Here is a 17031-nt window from a genome sequence, read left to right as displayed (position 1 = left end):
ATAATAGAGATCTAAAAATAAAAAATAAGCGAAAGAACAATGATAATAATACTCTTAGTGGTCGTTTGGTGCATGGCCAAAATTATTCCGGGATTATAATCCCGGGACTAATTTATTCCATATCTTGGGACTATTTTATACCATCTAAGAGATGGTATATCCCAGCTTATACCATGGGATACATTTTATACTTTGTTTGGTATAAGATATAAATTTATTCCAGGATAAATTTATACCTTCTACCAAATATGGTACAAAAATTAGTATTGGGATATTCCAGCTTATACCTTCAACCAAACGATCCCGTATGAAAGAAATCTTCGCAGCTCCCTATTAGCCCTCTACCCTATATAAAAATATAAAACTGAACAGAAAATCATTAGTCAGACGGGAGTAGGTTTCTCCAGAAGGAGAAGAGGCTTCTGCCCCTTTGTCATACGGCAAGTACAGTTTCATTTTCGTTGTAAGTTCAGATGACTTTGTGAAGACATATAGACTTTGAAATGTCACAATCAGACTAATAAGTCAATGTTTTTTAGTTGCAAGTCATCAACTTGTGACTAGACCTGGTTTAGACTTTAGACGTGGACTCCTCTTATATGCTATGCCACTTAATTACCTTATTTGTGTACCAAGTATTTTCAAAGTCTATCTTTAGTGATCGTTTGGTTAGTAGTCAAAATTATTTCGAGATTATATTTTTGAGATTAATTTATCTCACTTTTTAGGATTATTTTATCCCATTTTTAAGATGGGATAAAATAATTCCAATTTTAATGGGATAAGGTGGGATATTTCATCCTTAGTATTAGGCTTCATTTTGTACCGTGTTTGGTAAGAGGTATAAATTTATCTCAGCATAAATTTATACCTTCTATTAAACACGGTACAAAAAATTAGTGCTGAGATATCCCAGCCTATACCATGCACCAAACAACCCCTTTAAGTCTCAGGTGAAACTTGTGATCTAAAATAAGTTATAAAGTTTATGACTGTAAATCATTTCAATAAAGTAAAATAAAAAATTTAAAATTAAATTGTTAAATATAAAATCTTCTAGATACGACAATTCCTCCTAATATCAGAGGTTAAACTCATCTTAAAGCTGAAATGAGAAGAAGTAAAGTTTTTATATTTTGTTAATCATAAGATTGAGCTTTTACTAGAAGCTAGGCTATGAGTTGATCGACCGATTCTCCCTTAAATTTCAATGTAGATCACATATCATTCAAGAATAATTTGAGGTGTGTTTTACAAATTAGATAGTGATAGTTTAGATAGTTTTCTTAACTTTATGATAATTTAGGTATGAAACTAAAAAAATAGTGATAGTTAGAATGTGTTTTTGATCCTTATCTCGTTAATAAACAAACATACGGTGTCAGTACAAGCATAAACTTGTCTGCTTTGAAACAACACATCAGATCATGTACAGAGCGACAAGTGTGTGATGCTTGTTCCTTCCCCTACCTCTTCACGTGCTTTAATTGTCTCTAATCCAAGTAGTTAAGTATATGCCTGTCAACCGGTTTCAACCGGAACCGGACCGGGAACCGGTTAGGAAACCGGCCGGTTCCGGTTCCAAAACCGGAACCGCCTAACCGGTTCCGGTTAACCGGTTTTAAGGTCCAAACCGGAACCGGTCCGGTTTGGATTCGTTAAAATATTTTTGTTTTTGTTTTTTGTATTATATATATATATATATATATATATATATATATATATTATAGTATTTATTTGTATATTGTAGGTATATTTACATATGTTATACAATTTTATAATTAAAGTTTAAATATTTACTGACTAACAGCCTAACAACAAGTCAGCAATACAGAATAGTGCTTTTCGTACACATATATATGTATAACTTACATATATATATATTAAGTTATACATATATATAAGTATATAAAGTATATATATTAAGTTAATTATACATATATATAAGTATATAGAGTATATAGTACATATATATAAGTACATATAGTATAAATATATATATATATATTAAGTTATACATATATATAAGTATATATAGTATATATATTAAGTTAATTATACATATATATAAGTATATAGAGTATATAGTACATATATATAAGTACATATAGTATAAATATACTAAATATATGTATAATATAAGTACATATCTACTATATATACAATATATACTTAATATATATACTATATATATTTATATAATATATATACTTATATACTATATATACTTATATATGTGTATAACTTAATATATATAGTATATATACTATATATACTTACTTATTATATACTATAAATATATGTACTATATACTATATATAAGTAAGTATATATAGTAAGTATATATAGTATACTTACTTACTTATATATGTGTATAACTTAATATATATAGTATATATACTATATATACTTGTATATATGTACTATAATATATACTTACTTATATACTATATATACTTACTTATATACTATATACTATATATACTTACTTATATACTATATATACTTATATACTATATATACTATTTTTTCTATATATACTTAAAATATACTAAGAATATACTATATATACTATTTTTTCTATATATACTATATATACTATTTTTTCTATATATACTATATATACTTATATATGTTTAAGTATACTATATAACTTAAGTATATTCTTAGTATATTTTAGGTATATTCCTAACTTAATAAAAGTAAAAATATAAACACAAGTAAATAGAAGAAAGCTCAATGAGCCATATATTTTATTCATTCTTGGATAACATTTATTTGCAAGTTGTATTTTTTTTTAACTTGCAAATAATACATGAGTTATACAAAAATAGTAGAATAATAAAATCACCAATTTTGAACCATTTCGTTAATTTCCCCCACATCATATTCGGTCATGGAAATATCTTCAAAGTCTTCCATTTGGTCCGGTCCACTAGCTATCAAATCTTCAATTTCTTCCTCTTCGCCTTGCTCCGCTTCTGAGTTTTGGTTGCGTCGCTCCGATCTAATCCAATCTCGAATGCACACTAGTACTTGCAAGCTAAAGCCGGATAATGAATGTCTATGGTCTCCAATTTGTTGTCTTCCTTGGCTAAATGCGCTCTCCGAAGCCACGGTTGATACTTGAACCGTAAGGATATCTCGAGTCATTCTTGAAAGTATCGGATAGCTTGCCTTGTACTTCTTCCACCATGCTAAGACGTCCACCTCATCCAGTTGGCTGATATCCACATTTGGCTGCATCAAATAAAAGTTAAATTCATCAAAGTTTGCAGTAGAAGAAGATGTAGGCTGTGAATGTAAAACTTTTAAACCCGACAAGCCCTTTTTGCTACTATGAGAAGTAGTAGGGCGTGGAGCAACTGGTGTAGCACGTTCTTCCAAACTAGAATAATGAGTAAAAACTCTTCTAAACTCATCATCAATAGCGAGATCGGCTTCAGCTAAAGATGGTTGAACTCCCTCTTCAATTTCTAAAAATGTATAAATTTGACTAACCAAATTTTTAGTATAAGACACTTTTAAACAAGGATTTAAAAGGGAACCCAATATAAATAAAGTTGGGATGGGAAAAAAATACTTCTTAAATTTGATTATCATTTCAAAAATAGCCACTTGATAATCTGGTTTATATTTATACTCTTGTAAAACTCTAGCTATTTCCGCTAAGTAGGCTAAAATTCCGGTTACCGTGGGATAGAATTGTCTAGAAAAAGCAAGAGTTGCATTATAAAAGTTTTCTAAGAGTTCAATACATTCTTTAACATCTTTCCAATGCCTATAAGTTAACCAATCCTCACTATCAATATTATATTTGTTGTGACCTTGTTGTATGGGAATCCTATACTCATATGCTTGTTGTAGCATAATGTAAGTGTAGTTCCACCTAGTCTCAATTTCTACTTGAATTTTCCTAGGTCTAAGGTTATTTTCTACACAAGCATTCTTAAAATCTTTAATTCTTCCCCTATTAGCATTACAAAAAAGAAACGCAACAGCATTTCTAACTTTTTGAACAGAATCATCAAAATGCATAAGACCATCTTTAACAATTAAATTTAAAATGTGACAACTACATCTTACATGAAAAATATTTCTTAGAGGAGGGTTTATTTTTCTTTTTAAAAGACCAATTGCCTTTGTATTATTAGAAGCATTATCTAAAGCAATACAACGTGTTTTTCTATAAATGTTAAAAAATCTCATTATAGTAGACATTGAATCGGCTAAAAATTTTCCATCGTGACGACCTTTTCCTTCGTCGTATAAAAAAGCTATAATTCTTTTTTGCATAACCCAGTTGTCATCAACCCAATGACATGTAATAGCAAAGAAATCTAAATGGTTAATACTAAGACCCAAATCAGCGGTAAGACAAACATTACAATTTAAAGAATTAAATACATGGCGCAAATAAAATCTATATTTTTTAAACAAATCTATAACATCGGCTCTACAAGTACTTCTAGGAATACCCTCAAATAACGGGTTATAACAACGTTGAATGTAAGTAACAAACCCTAAACCCGAGGGAAAGGAAAATGGTAAACAATCATAAGCTACCATTTTAGCTACTTCTACGCGTTCTTTTTTCTTGTCATACTTAAAATTTCTACCGGTTCGTGGGTCTATCGTCATTTGAATCCCCCCCACATTTGAACCCGTTTGCTCTCCCCAAACATCCATATGTTTGGTTCTCATATGAGCATTTAGTGTACCCGTTCCACCATCCTTACCAGTTCCTTGCTTAAAACTAAATACTTGTCCACATAGGGTACATGTAACTGATTGATTTTCCCTATCCTTAGTCATAAATTTCCAAACTTTAGCTGTTGGCCTACGAGTTTTAGGCGGTTTGTCTTGTGTATGTGATTGTGCAGGACCTGTATCTCCTATAGGATTTTCGGGGGGTTGTGTTTCATCATCATCATCATCTAAGTCTTCATTAAAAGTGTCGGTAAAATGTTGTTGCATTGCCTCATGACCTAAAAGTGGATTATTTCCACCAACATCAATACCTAAATTAGGTGTTTCTTCCACAAATGTTTCCTCATTAAGCGCACCCCTAACAGTACGACTACTACTACCGGCACCACGTCTTAATCTCTTTGACATTATTAAATAGAAATAATTTAAATCACAATTAAATAAATCACAAGAAAATAAATTACAACAAATTAAATTGCTAGAATTAAATTGCGTAAATTAAATTTCAAAAAATAAATTGCTAGAATTAAATTGCGTAAATTAAATTTCGAAAAATAAATTGCTAGAATTAAATTGCAAAAATTAAAGATAGAGTTGGAACGAAGGTACCAAATTGCCGGAATAATTTCCAACAAAGCGAAGGCGGCTAGAATTGCAAATCCACCAAAGCTACTTCGGATTGTTGCAAAATCACCAACTCCACCAACAATATTATAATTGCAAAATTAATAATTGAAAGTTCAAACTATAATAAGACTTTGTGGCTAATTATTGCAAAGTAACTATAATTGAGAGATTGAGATTTGAGAGAAAGATGAAGAAGAGTGAATTGAAATGAAAATGAAGAAGGGTTTATATAGGGGTGGGGGAGGGGTTAAAGTGTTAAAAAAAAAAAATTGGGGGCCAAAAATTAAGAAAATGACCGTTTGGCAACGGCCATTTTTGCAAATGGACCGTTGCCAACGGTCCATTACCGAGGCCCAAGTCCAACGGCTCTTTCCTTTTTTTTTTTTTTTTTTTTTTTAATTTTAACCGGTTTAACCGGTCCGGTTCCGGTTAAGAAAAATTTGGAACCGGACCGGTTAACTAATATCCGGTTAACCGGTTATACCGGTTCCGGTTCCGGTTCCGGTTTAACCGGTCCGGTTACCGGTTAAAACCGGTTACACGGAACCGGTTGACACCTTTAGTTAAGTAGAAAAAAAAAGAAAGGAAAAAACAAATCTTAGTTGACTTAACTAGACCTCAGATCCAATTTTCAACTTCATCAAATTCTAAGAGAAACTAAGAAAAGTAACTAACTATACAATTCACTCAATGCAAATTCTTGTTCCTATCTGTACAAATCTTGAATCATGAAGACTAGTAACATAAGGCTTTTTCCTCTTCAATCGGTTTTTCTTGATAGTGATAAAAATGGTACTAAGAACTTTGCATGATTCCAACGTTTGAAAAATCGATCCAAACTGAACCATGAACACCCTTACTAGTAGGTATCAAGATCTAGAATATGAGTTTCCTAATGAAGATATCACTTGAAAAGTTGGAAAACTTGAACATCAATTAACAAAAACATAAGGAAATAAGTCCATTAATAAACAAACATATAATGTCAGTACAACCATGAACTTGTCGCTCTGAAACAACACATCAGATCAAATACAAAGCCACAAGTGTGATGCTTGTTCCCTCCTTACTTCTTCATGTGCTTTAATTTTCTCTAATCCAAGTAGTTAAGAAAAAAAAAAAAAAGGAAAACAAAGGTATTAGTTGACTTAATTAGACCTCAGATCCAATCTTTAACTTCATCAAATTCTAAGAGAAACTAAGAAAAGTAACTAACTATACAAATCACTCAATGCAAACTCTTGGTCCTAATAAAAATAAAAAATAAAAACAGTCTGCTGCACGAAGCATCCCGACAGGATCCGATAAAGGGCCATACTCCTCAGGGGTGTGATGTAAGCGGCCAATCTTAATGCAAGTATCAGTAGCTAATTTCATAGCGGAGACAACTTGTTCCTATCTGTACAAATCTTGATTTATGAAGATTAGTAGTAGTAGTAATAGTAGAGATTCATCAATTGGTTTTCTTAAATATACTTTGATAGTAGCACCAATAAAAATTGAAAAAGAAAATAAAAATTGGTACTAACAACTTTGCATGGCTTTTCAAGAAATTGGAATAAGCCTTCCATTAGCTCTCATCATTTTCTTGAATTCATCAAAATTTACCATTCCATCACCATCTACATCAACTTTCCTTATCATTTCTTTACATTCATCCAATTTCCTGCCTTGATTTAATCCCAAAGATGAAAGTACTTTACTCAATTCTTCCTCTGATATTAATCCATCTTTATCATAATCAAACACATCAAATGCATCTTTCAAATCCCTCTCTCTATTCTCTTCTTCTTCTTGATTCACTCCTTCACTTACAACTTCTTCTATGCCTAAGAAAGTATGACAAAGTTCATAAAACTCATCAAGATCAATCAAACCATCTTTGTTTGAATCAACTTTATCAACCATTTCAACTATATCTTGATCCTCCATGTATATCCCAATATTCTTGAGTGATTGTTTTAACTCTTGCTTTGTTATGTAACCATCACTGTTCTTGTCAAATGTTGCAAAAATACCCTTTAGCTCAATCTTGCTGTGGCTATTTGAGCAACTACTACTCCTTGTCATGCTCTTTTGTTCAACCAAGATTGAATCTTTTTTGTTGGAAAAATTTGAGTTCTTGATAGAGAGGGAATAGATCCAAGATTGGATTTTTTTTGTGGGAAATTTGAAAAGGGTTGTGATTAAACCAAGAATGAAGAGAAGTGCTAAGAAAAGAATGCTTATTGTCAACATTTTTCTTCTTCTTCTTGGGATTCAATGGAATAGAAGAATGAGAAATGAAGAATGGCTTCTTTAGCTGTTTTTGAGTAGTTTTGAGGGGCTTTAATGAGATTAAAAAAGAGAGGAGAAAATGACAAATATGGTCTCTTATGTTTGAGAGTAGGCTCTTTTAAGTATGGGCTGAACAACTTTGGTCCTTTGAGTTTCTCAAAAGTTAACAGTCTCTGTCAAATATTTATTGAATTCTATCGGTTCGATTTGATGAAAACAGTAGAAAAGAAAGATACGAGCCTAGACACCAGAAAAATTCTATCTAATCCTAAAATATGCAACACAAACACTTCTGACAAATTTAAACGAATAAAACTGCTCAGTAAATATTTAAGAGACTATTTAGAACTTATTCGGAAATATATGGGACCATCTTTGTCATTTTTCTCAACCAAAAAAAAAAAGTATTGAAAGTGAAGTGAAAGAAGAATACGCGTTTGTTTGGTGCATTGCTTTAACTGTTATATTTTATTTTTTGAATGATGATCCCACAAAAAACCGCGTGAAACTGTAAATAACTGTAAATTATTTCATCTCTATACGCGTTGCTTCCATCAATTTTGGGTGGTGATTGGGGTGGGGGGTTGTGGAATTAATTTTTTTTTTTTTTTTCGAGTTCTAGAATTAATTAATGGCACTAGTCAAAACTTGCTTGTACGTTACACTAAAACATAAAGTCAAAAATCGGCTTGTATTAATTTTTTTTCTGCCAAAATTAGTTTTTACTTTGGGCTGCCCCATGTAAGTTGTAACTTTACTATCTGTCAGTTACAATTTAAGTATCTTATTATTATACTCGTTAATCACGAAAAAACATTATTATACTCCGGAATTAGTAAATTAAAGTAGACAAAGTATGGAATTTGTTAAAAAGGACCGGAGTCCTTTTTCTTCTTCAACCGTTCAAACATATTTGAACGTTAAGGAAAAATGGACTATTTGCTTTAGTGAGTTTGACCAATCATATTCAAGGAGAGGTGTCGTGGTGTTGTTATTCACAGATGACATAGTATTAATTGACGAGACGAGCAGTGGAGTTATTGATAGGCTGGGAGTTTGGCGATAGGCCCTAGAGTCTAAAAGTTCAGGTTAAGCAAGACTAAGACAGAATACCTAGAGTGCAAGTTCAGTGACATGACGCAGGAGGCGGAGGTGGAAGTGAAGATAGATGCACAAGTCATATCCAAGTATTTTGGGTCCATAATCAAGGAGATGGAGAGATTGATGATGATGTTGCACATCGTATTGGAGCGGGATGGGTGAGATGGAAGGCTCGCATTCGAGCAACTGTGCGACAAGAATGTATCGCCAAGGCTTAAAGGCAAATTTTACAGAGTGTTGGTTAGACCAACATTGTTGTATGGGTTAGAGTGCTGACCAGTTAAGAATGACCACGTTCAGAAGATGAGTGTAATGGAGATCAGTGGCGGAGCTAGGAATTTTGTCAAGGGTGTTCGAATTCATATAATCTATATATTAAGGGTGTTCAATACGTAATAATTGACATGTCTACATGGTATAATTTTTCGGCGAAGGGTGCCGGGCTGTGGCTCCGCCACTGATGGAGATGAGGATGCTCAGATGGATGTGTGGTCTACTAGGAGAGATATGATCAGGAACAAATTTATACCGGGCAAGGTGGGAGTAGCTCCCGTGGAGGACAAGATGAGGGAAGCGAGGCTGAGATGGTTCGGGCATGTACGTCAACGCGCTAGTAAGAATGTGTGAGAGGTTGGCTATAACAGGACTTATGAGAGGTAGAGGTAGACCGGAAAAGAACTAGGGGAGGTGATTAAACAGGACAAGACACAACTTTAACTTACTGAGGACATGACCCTACTAGAAGGTTAATAGGTAGCCGAGTGTTGTCGCTCTTTGTGTGGGAGGGGCAGGGGGTTAGCTCCCTCCCCGCTTCTCCTTATTAACAATATTAGTTAGTAATCGTGTAATTTCTTTTTTATCAGTGTGTATTACTAGCTGTTGCTCCATTTGATATGTATTTTGCTATTTTACTGTCATATTTTCTTGCTACCATGCTTTGAATTATTTTCTTTTCTCTCAAGCCGAGAGTATATCGGAAATAGTCTCTCTATCCAACAAAAATAAGATTAAAATCTGCATAAATTTTATCCTTTCCAGATCCCCACTTATGAAGTTACACCAGATATGTTGTTGTTATTGGACTCTTTAACAAAAGGAACTTCCCACAAAGTAGACTACTCTAACAGGGGTGACAAATTTAACTAACGGAAGTATAATTTGGAGGTGACTATACATTATATTAGGGAAATTCTAACATATTGTCATAGAGTACTTTTATATTGATTTCAGTTTGTGTGAGGTAAATTGATGATTACAATTTGTTCAACTACGGCTTACATACAATTGATAATTATGACTTCGACTTCTGTTAAACGAATTGAGAACGTAGCTTCTAAATTAGTTTTGATAGAAACAACAATGCAAGTCATATTTCATAACTCATTGTAACACCGCAAATCATATTTCATATATTGGGACAACGTAACTTGACACTTAGTTACATGACATCTCACCTATCCCCATCTAAAAAAAAGGCAGTCCAGTGCATAAAGCATCCCGCATTAACAGATTTGAAGACAAACAAGAAATTTGCCCCAACAAGAAACTCAAATACTCAACCTCAGAGGCATGCGATGATGCAAAATGAGAAACGATCATAGATGGAGGAGTCAGAGTTCCAAGGTTTACAATCTTATTACATATGACTATATGTAATTAAGTACTTAGTGAGTTTATTTTAGCAGTAAATGTTAGAATGTTTTAGTCAGAAGGATTTAAGATTTTAGGCCTTTTAAAGTTTATATTAGATTAATTAAAGTATTATTATATAATATATATGAATTATATATATAATTAAGTATTTCGATATAGTGTTCATTATTTTGGTATTTACTTTATAAAAATGGAATAACATACCAAATACCAAAAATCTTTAAAATCCGTTCCAAAATTCGTATCAAATATCAGAAACACTGAAACTAAAATACAAAAGTTTCTATTTCGTTACGGTAATTAAATATTTACCTAAGTACGTACTCATCTATTGCTTATTCATCATGGATAAGAGATATGTATTATCACTTAAATTTTTAACTGCTACGATTATTTTTCTTGATTTGATGTAGAATAGATATTAATCACCTAATCCTCCCTCTCTTTAGAACATGTGCGTAGTTTCAAGGGGTAAGAAATAACATATCAGCAGATCAATTTATTTTTTTTAAGATTAGATAGCACTTGAACGTCGCCATGACGTATTGGATATTTAAGAAGGTCAATTTCATCTTTACAATCTAATGAAGGAACTTAGATCTTTGATATTAACACTATTGGAGAGTATTTGAAAGTTTACTTGCTTAACATATTGGTCAAGAGTAATTGAGTCAATGGAATGTGAAGATACAGTGGTTTAATTTCACAATAAGAACAAGTGATTTCTTTTATATTATTATGTTTAGGCCACTCCAAGACTTGCCCCCTTTTTTTTTTCCTTATAAAACTGTGATATATTATAATATTATTAATGCAGAATAGTGTAGAATATGTATAAATGGAAATTTTTTCAGACTGTTGAGACTTGAGATAAGACTTCTAAATTTATAGTAGAATTAAATAAGGATTATTTTAAGTAATTAGTGTAGATCAATAGTCCTATAATATGGTAAAATTCTCCACACTTTTGAGATCCACAAAAGATCATGCTAATATAGAGATTTACGCACTCCCAATTATATTCTGTTTTGGGTTTCAGATCCAAGGCCATATGAGTCTGACAAGCTTAATTATCCTCCGAACGTACGGTGTTAGTTGAGTGATCAATGAAATGAGTGGAAATCATTAGAGATCATGATTTAAATTTCAGTAAAAAAGATGTTACATAGTTTCTCTTCATCAGCTTAAGCCTTAACGTGCAAGATTATTTGATATATGTATTGTTAAAAATTATAAATACTAAATACAATAGTAAAAGTGTGTGAAAATTGATTCAATACAGTCGATATAAAATATCCCCTCATAAACATTACAAGAAAAATGCTAACGATGCGTTCAAAAATAATTTCTTAAAATTTTAAAAAGTCATATTTGAAATTAAGTTAAAAGGGGGTATTTGAAAGCTTAAGTTGTGTTTGGATATGAAAATAGAATTAAAATTTTAATTTGTGAGTGAAAACTTCAAAAAACACTCCTAAAACTTACTTTCAAATTTTAAATTTCAAGTTTAAAGTTAAAATAAAATGCTTGTTTCATGGCCAAATGGCTCTACATGTGTGTTGCACCATATACCCCCATCATCATCAATGCAATACCAAAACATCACTTTTGAACCCCACAAGGCCACAACAAACATTCATGTTTCTCTTTGAGTGTGACTTGTGGTGTAATCCCTCTGTTCCAAATTTTTTATTTTTTTTGTCAGTCTCAAAAAAATTATTTCTTTTTTATATTTAGAAACAATTTAACTTATGATTTACCATCATACAAATATCTAAGATTTGTTTTGGATCACACATTTTAAAAGTTTTCCTTTATTTCTTAAATTTTGTGTCAAATCAAAAGAGGACAATTTTTTTGAGACGGATAAGATATTAATTAATTCACCTATGACTTTGGATGGACACAAAATAACAACAGAGATAGACAACCAAATCTTCCAAAACCGCATTCACTAGAAAAAGAAGTTTTTCATTTGATTCCTTGTAAATATTCCAAAATTCTTGCTTCTTTCTATAATGAAAGCAAACTGGAAAACATTTACTAGGGGAAAGAATGTTTCTTGAAATTCATTTTTTTTTTTGAATATTTATATTGACTTGTTCAACATTTTAGACGGCAGCAAAATATAAATGCTAGATGACAATAGCTAACACATGATGAATTCGTAATTTTTTTATACTAATAGTCTTTATTTTTATAGATGCAGTGAATTTTCTTAAAATTTATATGTATTATACTTAATCTGAACTCTTTTTCTAAAATATTTAGAGGGCCCAAGTTTACATTGTCCACGTGAAATGTCAATAATTATTTTCAGAATAATAGTCCTGGAATAGTATGATGTAAGCTCTGCTTTTACTATATTTTAGTAGGTCGGATAATTCTACACTCTACTTGGACAAGTTCCTACTAAAGCCTAATTAATTTATATAATAATAGTATCTCTTAACAAAGAATTTTAACTGTTGACTTTAACTAAAGAAATAGTTCCAATAATGTCTCTGTTACAGCATCGGATACTTTGCTTTGCCTTCATGCTTGGGATTTGTCTTTATTCTTCCCCCACCAACAGACAAAATTTTCTCTTTTCTTTCGTGGGATTTTTACGGCATATAGCAGTTTAACAGCAGGGTTTTAAAAGGTAAGGTCGTAAGGAAGGGCGTTTTACATATGCTTTGGCGAGGCGTAAGCCTCGAGGCACGGGGCGTAAGCCCCATGAGTATTTACTTTTTAGTATTTCATAAAATAGTATAATTACAGTAAATATTTTAAATAGGTTATATTACATAAAAAATAAAAGAAAACTGTAAATAAATGATATATATATATATATAGATGTGCTTGATCCTCACAAAAAACTAATCAAAACAATCCATTATATGTCAATTATAACTTGTAGTTATATATAACATAATTTACAAATATAAATAATACGATGAAATAAAAGTTATTATGAAATGCAAATCAATTCTAACATCTTAACTTTCAAACAATGAAAAAAACATCATTTCTAAAAACAATATTACTATCATACTATTCATTTTATCTCCCTATAAGCAAATAAATCAATAAACTTTATCAGTATTATAATTAAAACGTAACTCCTTCATGAATAAAAATAAAATTACTTTCAAATAGCGATATAATAAAATATGATAATTTTGATTCATAGAACAAAAGATTAATGACAAGTGACAATGTACAATTCAGCAATGTATTTTTAAAAGAAATATTAAGTGATATTCACCCTCACGATGTTGTCAAACAGTAAATATGCAATACTACGACTTGTTATTTGAGGTACGCCCAATCTTCTTATTTCTATAGATGAAAAACTATTAAGTATCATTCATTTGTTAAAAAATTATGAGGGTCAACGATTTTAATTAAGGAATTTAACAGATAATTTGTGTAAGAACTATTAGGCGAGCCTCGAGCTTTGGGCGTTAGGCGTGTTTAGGGCGTACAGTCGGGCGCTTAGGGCGTAAGCCTCACAGGAACTAAGCCCCGCACATGAGTCCTGGGGTGTTTTGTCAGTGTCTCGCCTCGGGGCGACCCCCAGACGAGTCCTAGAACTACCTTTTAAAACACTGTTTAACAGAGCCCACAACAAAAAATAACCGTAAATCTTTTTAATTTACTCGGTTTCACCCTTTTGGTCTTACATTATGAATTTTTAGCCTGCATCGCTACTTCGTTTCCGCCAATGTTTACTTATAGTCGGAGGCAAAAAGGGCTGTGGGGTTTTGGTTTTTGTTTCCGGTTCTGTGATTGAAATAATATATAGTTACCTATGTATACGTATATTATGTATATACACTCTGATTATACACATATTATACAATGAAGACAGTGGCGGAGCCAGAATTGTTTACCAATAGAATTCAAAATATGAAGAAGTAAACATACAAAGAAGCCAAAGGTGGTTCAAATCAATTATATATATATATATATATAAAGTAATTTTAACCATGTTAATTTTCTGCTGAAGGGGTCCCTGACCGGAGACACAGTGTAATATGTATAATTAGTGTAAGAAAAATTTTCTTGAGTGGAAAAAGGTCGTTGGTATCCCATGTTGATGTTTCTGGTCAGTAAGGGTCATTTGGTGGCTGCAGATTAGAGTTATGCAGGTATTAGTAATGTAGGGATTAGTTATGAGGGAATCTATGTATTTTTTTTTATGCAGGTTAGTTATGTAGGGTTTAGTTATTCATGTATTAGATAACGATCGTAAAATTCCTTTTGAACAAACTAAAAATATAGATCACGGTCTAAAATTTTATAAGTTATTACAAAAATTAAACGATAGTTAAATATTTTATCTGTAAGGTTGAGCAATATATAAGCAAACATTATACTCTAATCAAACTAAGTCCAGGATAATTTTCCAAAGATCATATTTGTTCAACTTTTAAAATAGGGATAAAATCTTGAAAAGGGATATTTTCATAAATAACTTAGGCATTTACCACAAAAGTTGTTTCATTAAAAAGAGAATGTATTTTTTAAGAAATGCATTTGTTTTGGATTTTAGAAGCTTCCGAATTTTCTTCAGAGAAAAATGCTTACGGGCACTTTTCTTTAATAGAAAATTTCTAGGAACCACACTCTCGAAACTTCTTTAGTACTAATACGTTTGTGTTTTCTTGATAGATTTTCCTAAATACTATCATTAAATTAACTTCTCATAAAAGTTCTCCAACCGTCCACTGGCCTTGGTGATTGTCAAGTATAGCAAGGTAAAAAAAAAACATTTGTCTTAGGAAATTGCTAAGCTCGATTCGTATTTGAAGCTGAAAATTCTTGACATACTTTTTTTGTATATGTCGATCACTTTAGATTACAAATTAGTCATTTAACGGGTATGTATATATTATACACTTTATAATTAGGTTAGGATCTCATTAGACAAGCACCTAATTTTCACGTTCGTTTTATTAATACATGTGACCTATTGTTAATGAAACGTTCATTGGAATATTGTTATCACAATAGATTGTACAAATTCATGTTTGTTGAAATTTATTGTTTGCCATGTTGCCAAATTAGCACGAAGTGCATTATTTAGTACTTTCCCATGGATCGGAATTATTTGGCCGGAAAAGAAAAAGGCTACACATTTGAATGGTCGGCAAAAGTAATTCCATTCGCTAGTCAATTATACAAAAAATGTACACTATTATGTATACAATATGTATATTTTATACATTAAATATTAATAATATTTTGTGTTACCGAAAAAAATATTAATATACAAAAAAAATTCTATGATTATTTTGATGGAAGGATATACAGTATTAAAAAAATGGGCATTAATGTTCACAAATCAATAACAAGACTCAAGTTGGGGCAAGTGGACCGTTCTTAAAGCTATAGTCTAAAATTACAAAACATTTAAATTTTAGCCACTTAAGAATCAGTTTCAAACCTACAAAATTATAGTTGAAAATTTGGTTCTGAAATTACTAACTCCAAACACACGAGTCTAAAATTTGGCATATTGCTTCTGCAATTCGAAGTTAGAGTTGACGTCAGGATTAGTAGTACCTAACATCAGATTGTATGTCTGAAACTTGACCTCCAGGATTAGTAGTACCTAACATCAGATTGTATGTCTGAAACTTGACCTCCTTTTGAACCGTAGTTCGAAGAAAGTTCAAGTTTAAAATAGGGATAACTACGTATATATACCTTTTAAGGAGAAATATTTACGAAATGTGACGATAGTTTTATATTTACAAAACATAACATTACAAACCCTATAAAAAACATGCTTTCTAAAAAAAAATTATTTTAAATATGTTTTTAATTTTTTTAAAATATTTTTTTCGCTCAAAAATTTATGTATGAAAGTTGTATGAAATGTGTATATCTCGCTCAAGGCTTAAAAAGTTCTCTCAAAATTTAGTGTATGAAAAAGGTATAAAAAATGTATAAAATGTGTATATCTCGTTCAAGGCTTAAAAAATCCGCTCAAAATGTGTGTATGAAAACAGTACGAAATTTGTATCTCGCTCAAGTCTTAAAATTTCGCACATTTTCCTGTATAAAGTTCATGTTAGATTTCTGTAAAATTATTACAAGTACAACAACATTGTATACAACTTTGATACAACATTCAAGACTTAAAACAATCGCTCAAATTTTTGTGTATGAAATGTGTATATTTTGCTCAAGGCTTAAAAAGTTCGCTCAAATTTTATGTATGAAGTACGTATGAAATGTGTATATCTCGATCAAGGGTTAAACATTGCGCTCAACATTTTACGCATGAGAATGGTATGAAATGTGTATATCTCGTTCAAGACTTAGAATTCCATTCACATTTTTTGTATATAAAGTTCATATTAGGTTTCTGGAAAATTAATACAACTACAACAACATTGTAACAACTTTCATACAATATTCAAGGCTTAAAGTTTTCGCTCACAATTTTGTGTATGAAAATTATATTAAAAATTTCGCTCACACATTCACATTTTTCATACAGCTTTCATACACAAAAATTTGAGGTAATTTTTTAAGCCTTTGAGTAAAATTTTTTTTAAAAAAAAAAATATATAAAAAATTATTTATTTATTTTTTAAAAAATTACTTTTAAAAAAAATTATTTTTTTTAAAAAAATATTTTAAAATAAATAAATATATTTTCTGGGA

The 17031-nt window shown here is 31.1% G+C and overlaps 1 protein-coding gene across 1 annotated transcript; it reads right to left on the bottom strand.

The window, feature by feature from the left end:
• Positions 1 to 6285: 6285 nt before the first annotated feature.
• Positions 6286 to 7904, bottom strand: LOC132603140 (calmodulin-like protein 3). The gene has a single exon (XM_060316058.1). The coding sequence runs from the start codon at positions 7573 to 7575 to the stop codon at positions 6883 to 6885; it is 693 nt and encodes a 230-aa protein (XP_060172041.1). The 5' UTR covers positions 7576 to 7904; the 3' UTR covers positions 6286 to 6882.
• Between the last annotated feature and the right edge of the window lie 9127 nt (positions 7905 to 17031).

Source organism: Lycium barbarum, chromosome 7 (assembly GCF_019175385.1).
Source record: "Lycium barbarum isolate Lr01 chromosome 7, ASM1917538v2, whole genome shotgun sequence".
Taxonomy (NCBI): domain Eukaryota; kingdom Viridiplantae; phylum Streptophyta; class Magnoliopsida; order Solanales; family Solanaceae; genus Lycium; species Lycium barbarum.
Note: the sequence above shows the minus strand (reverse complement) of the source record. Positions and strands in the feature narration are given on the sequence as shown.

What these genes read in the sequence shown, in the direction of transcription:
- LOC132603140 (XM_060316058.1), bottom strand. Translation starts at nt 7,575, where the DNA reads ATGTTGACAATAAGCATTCTTTTCTTAGCACTTCTCTTCATTCTTGGT.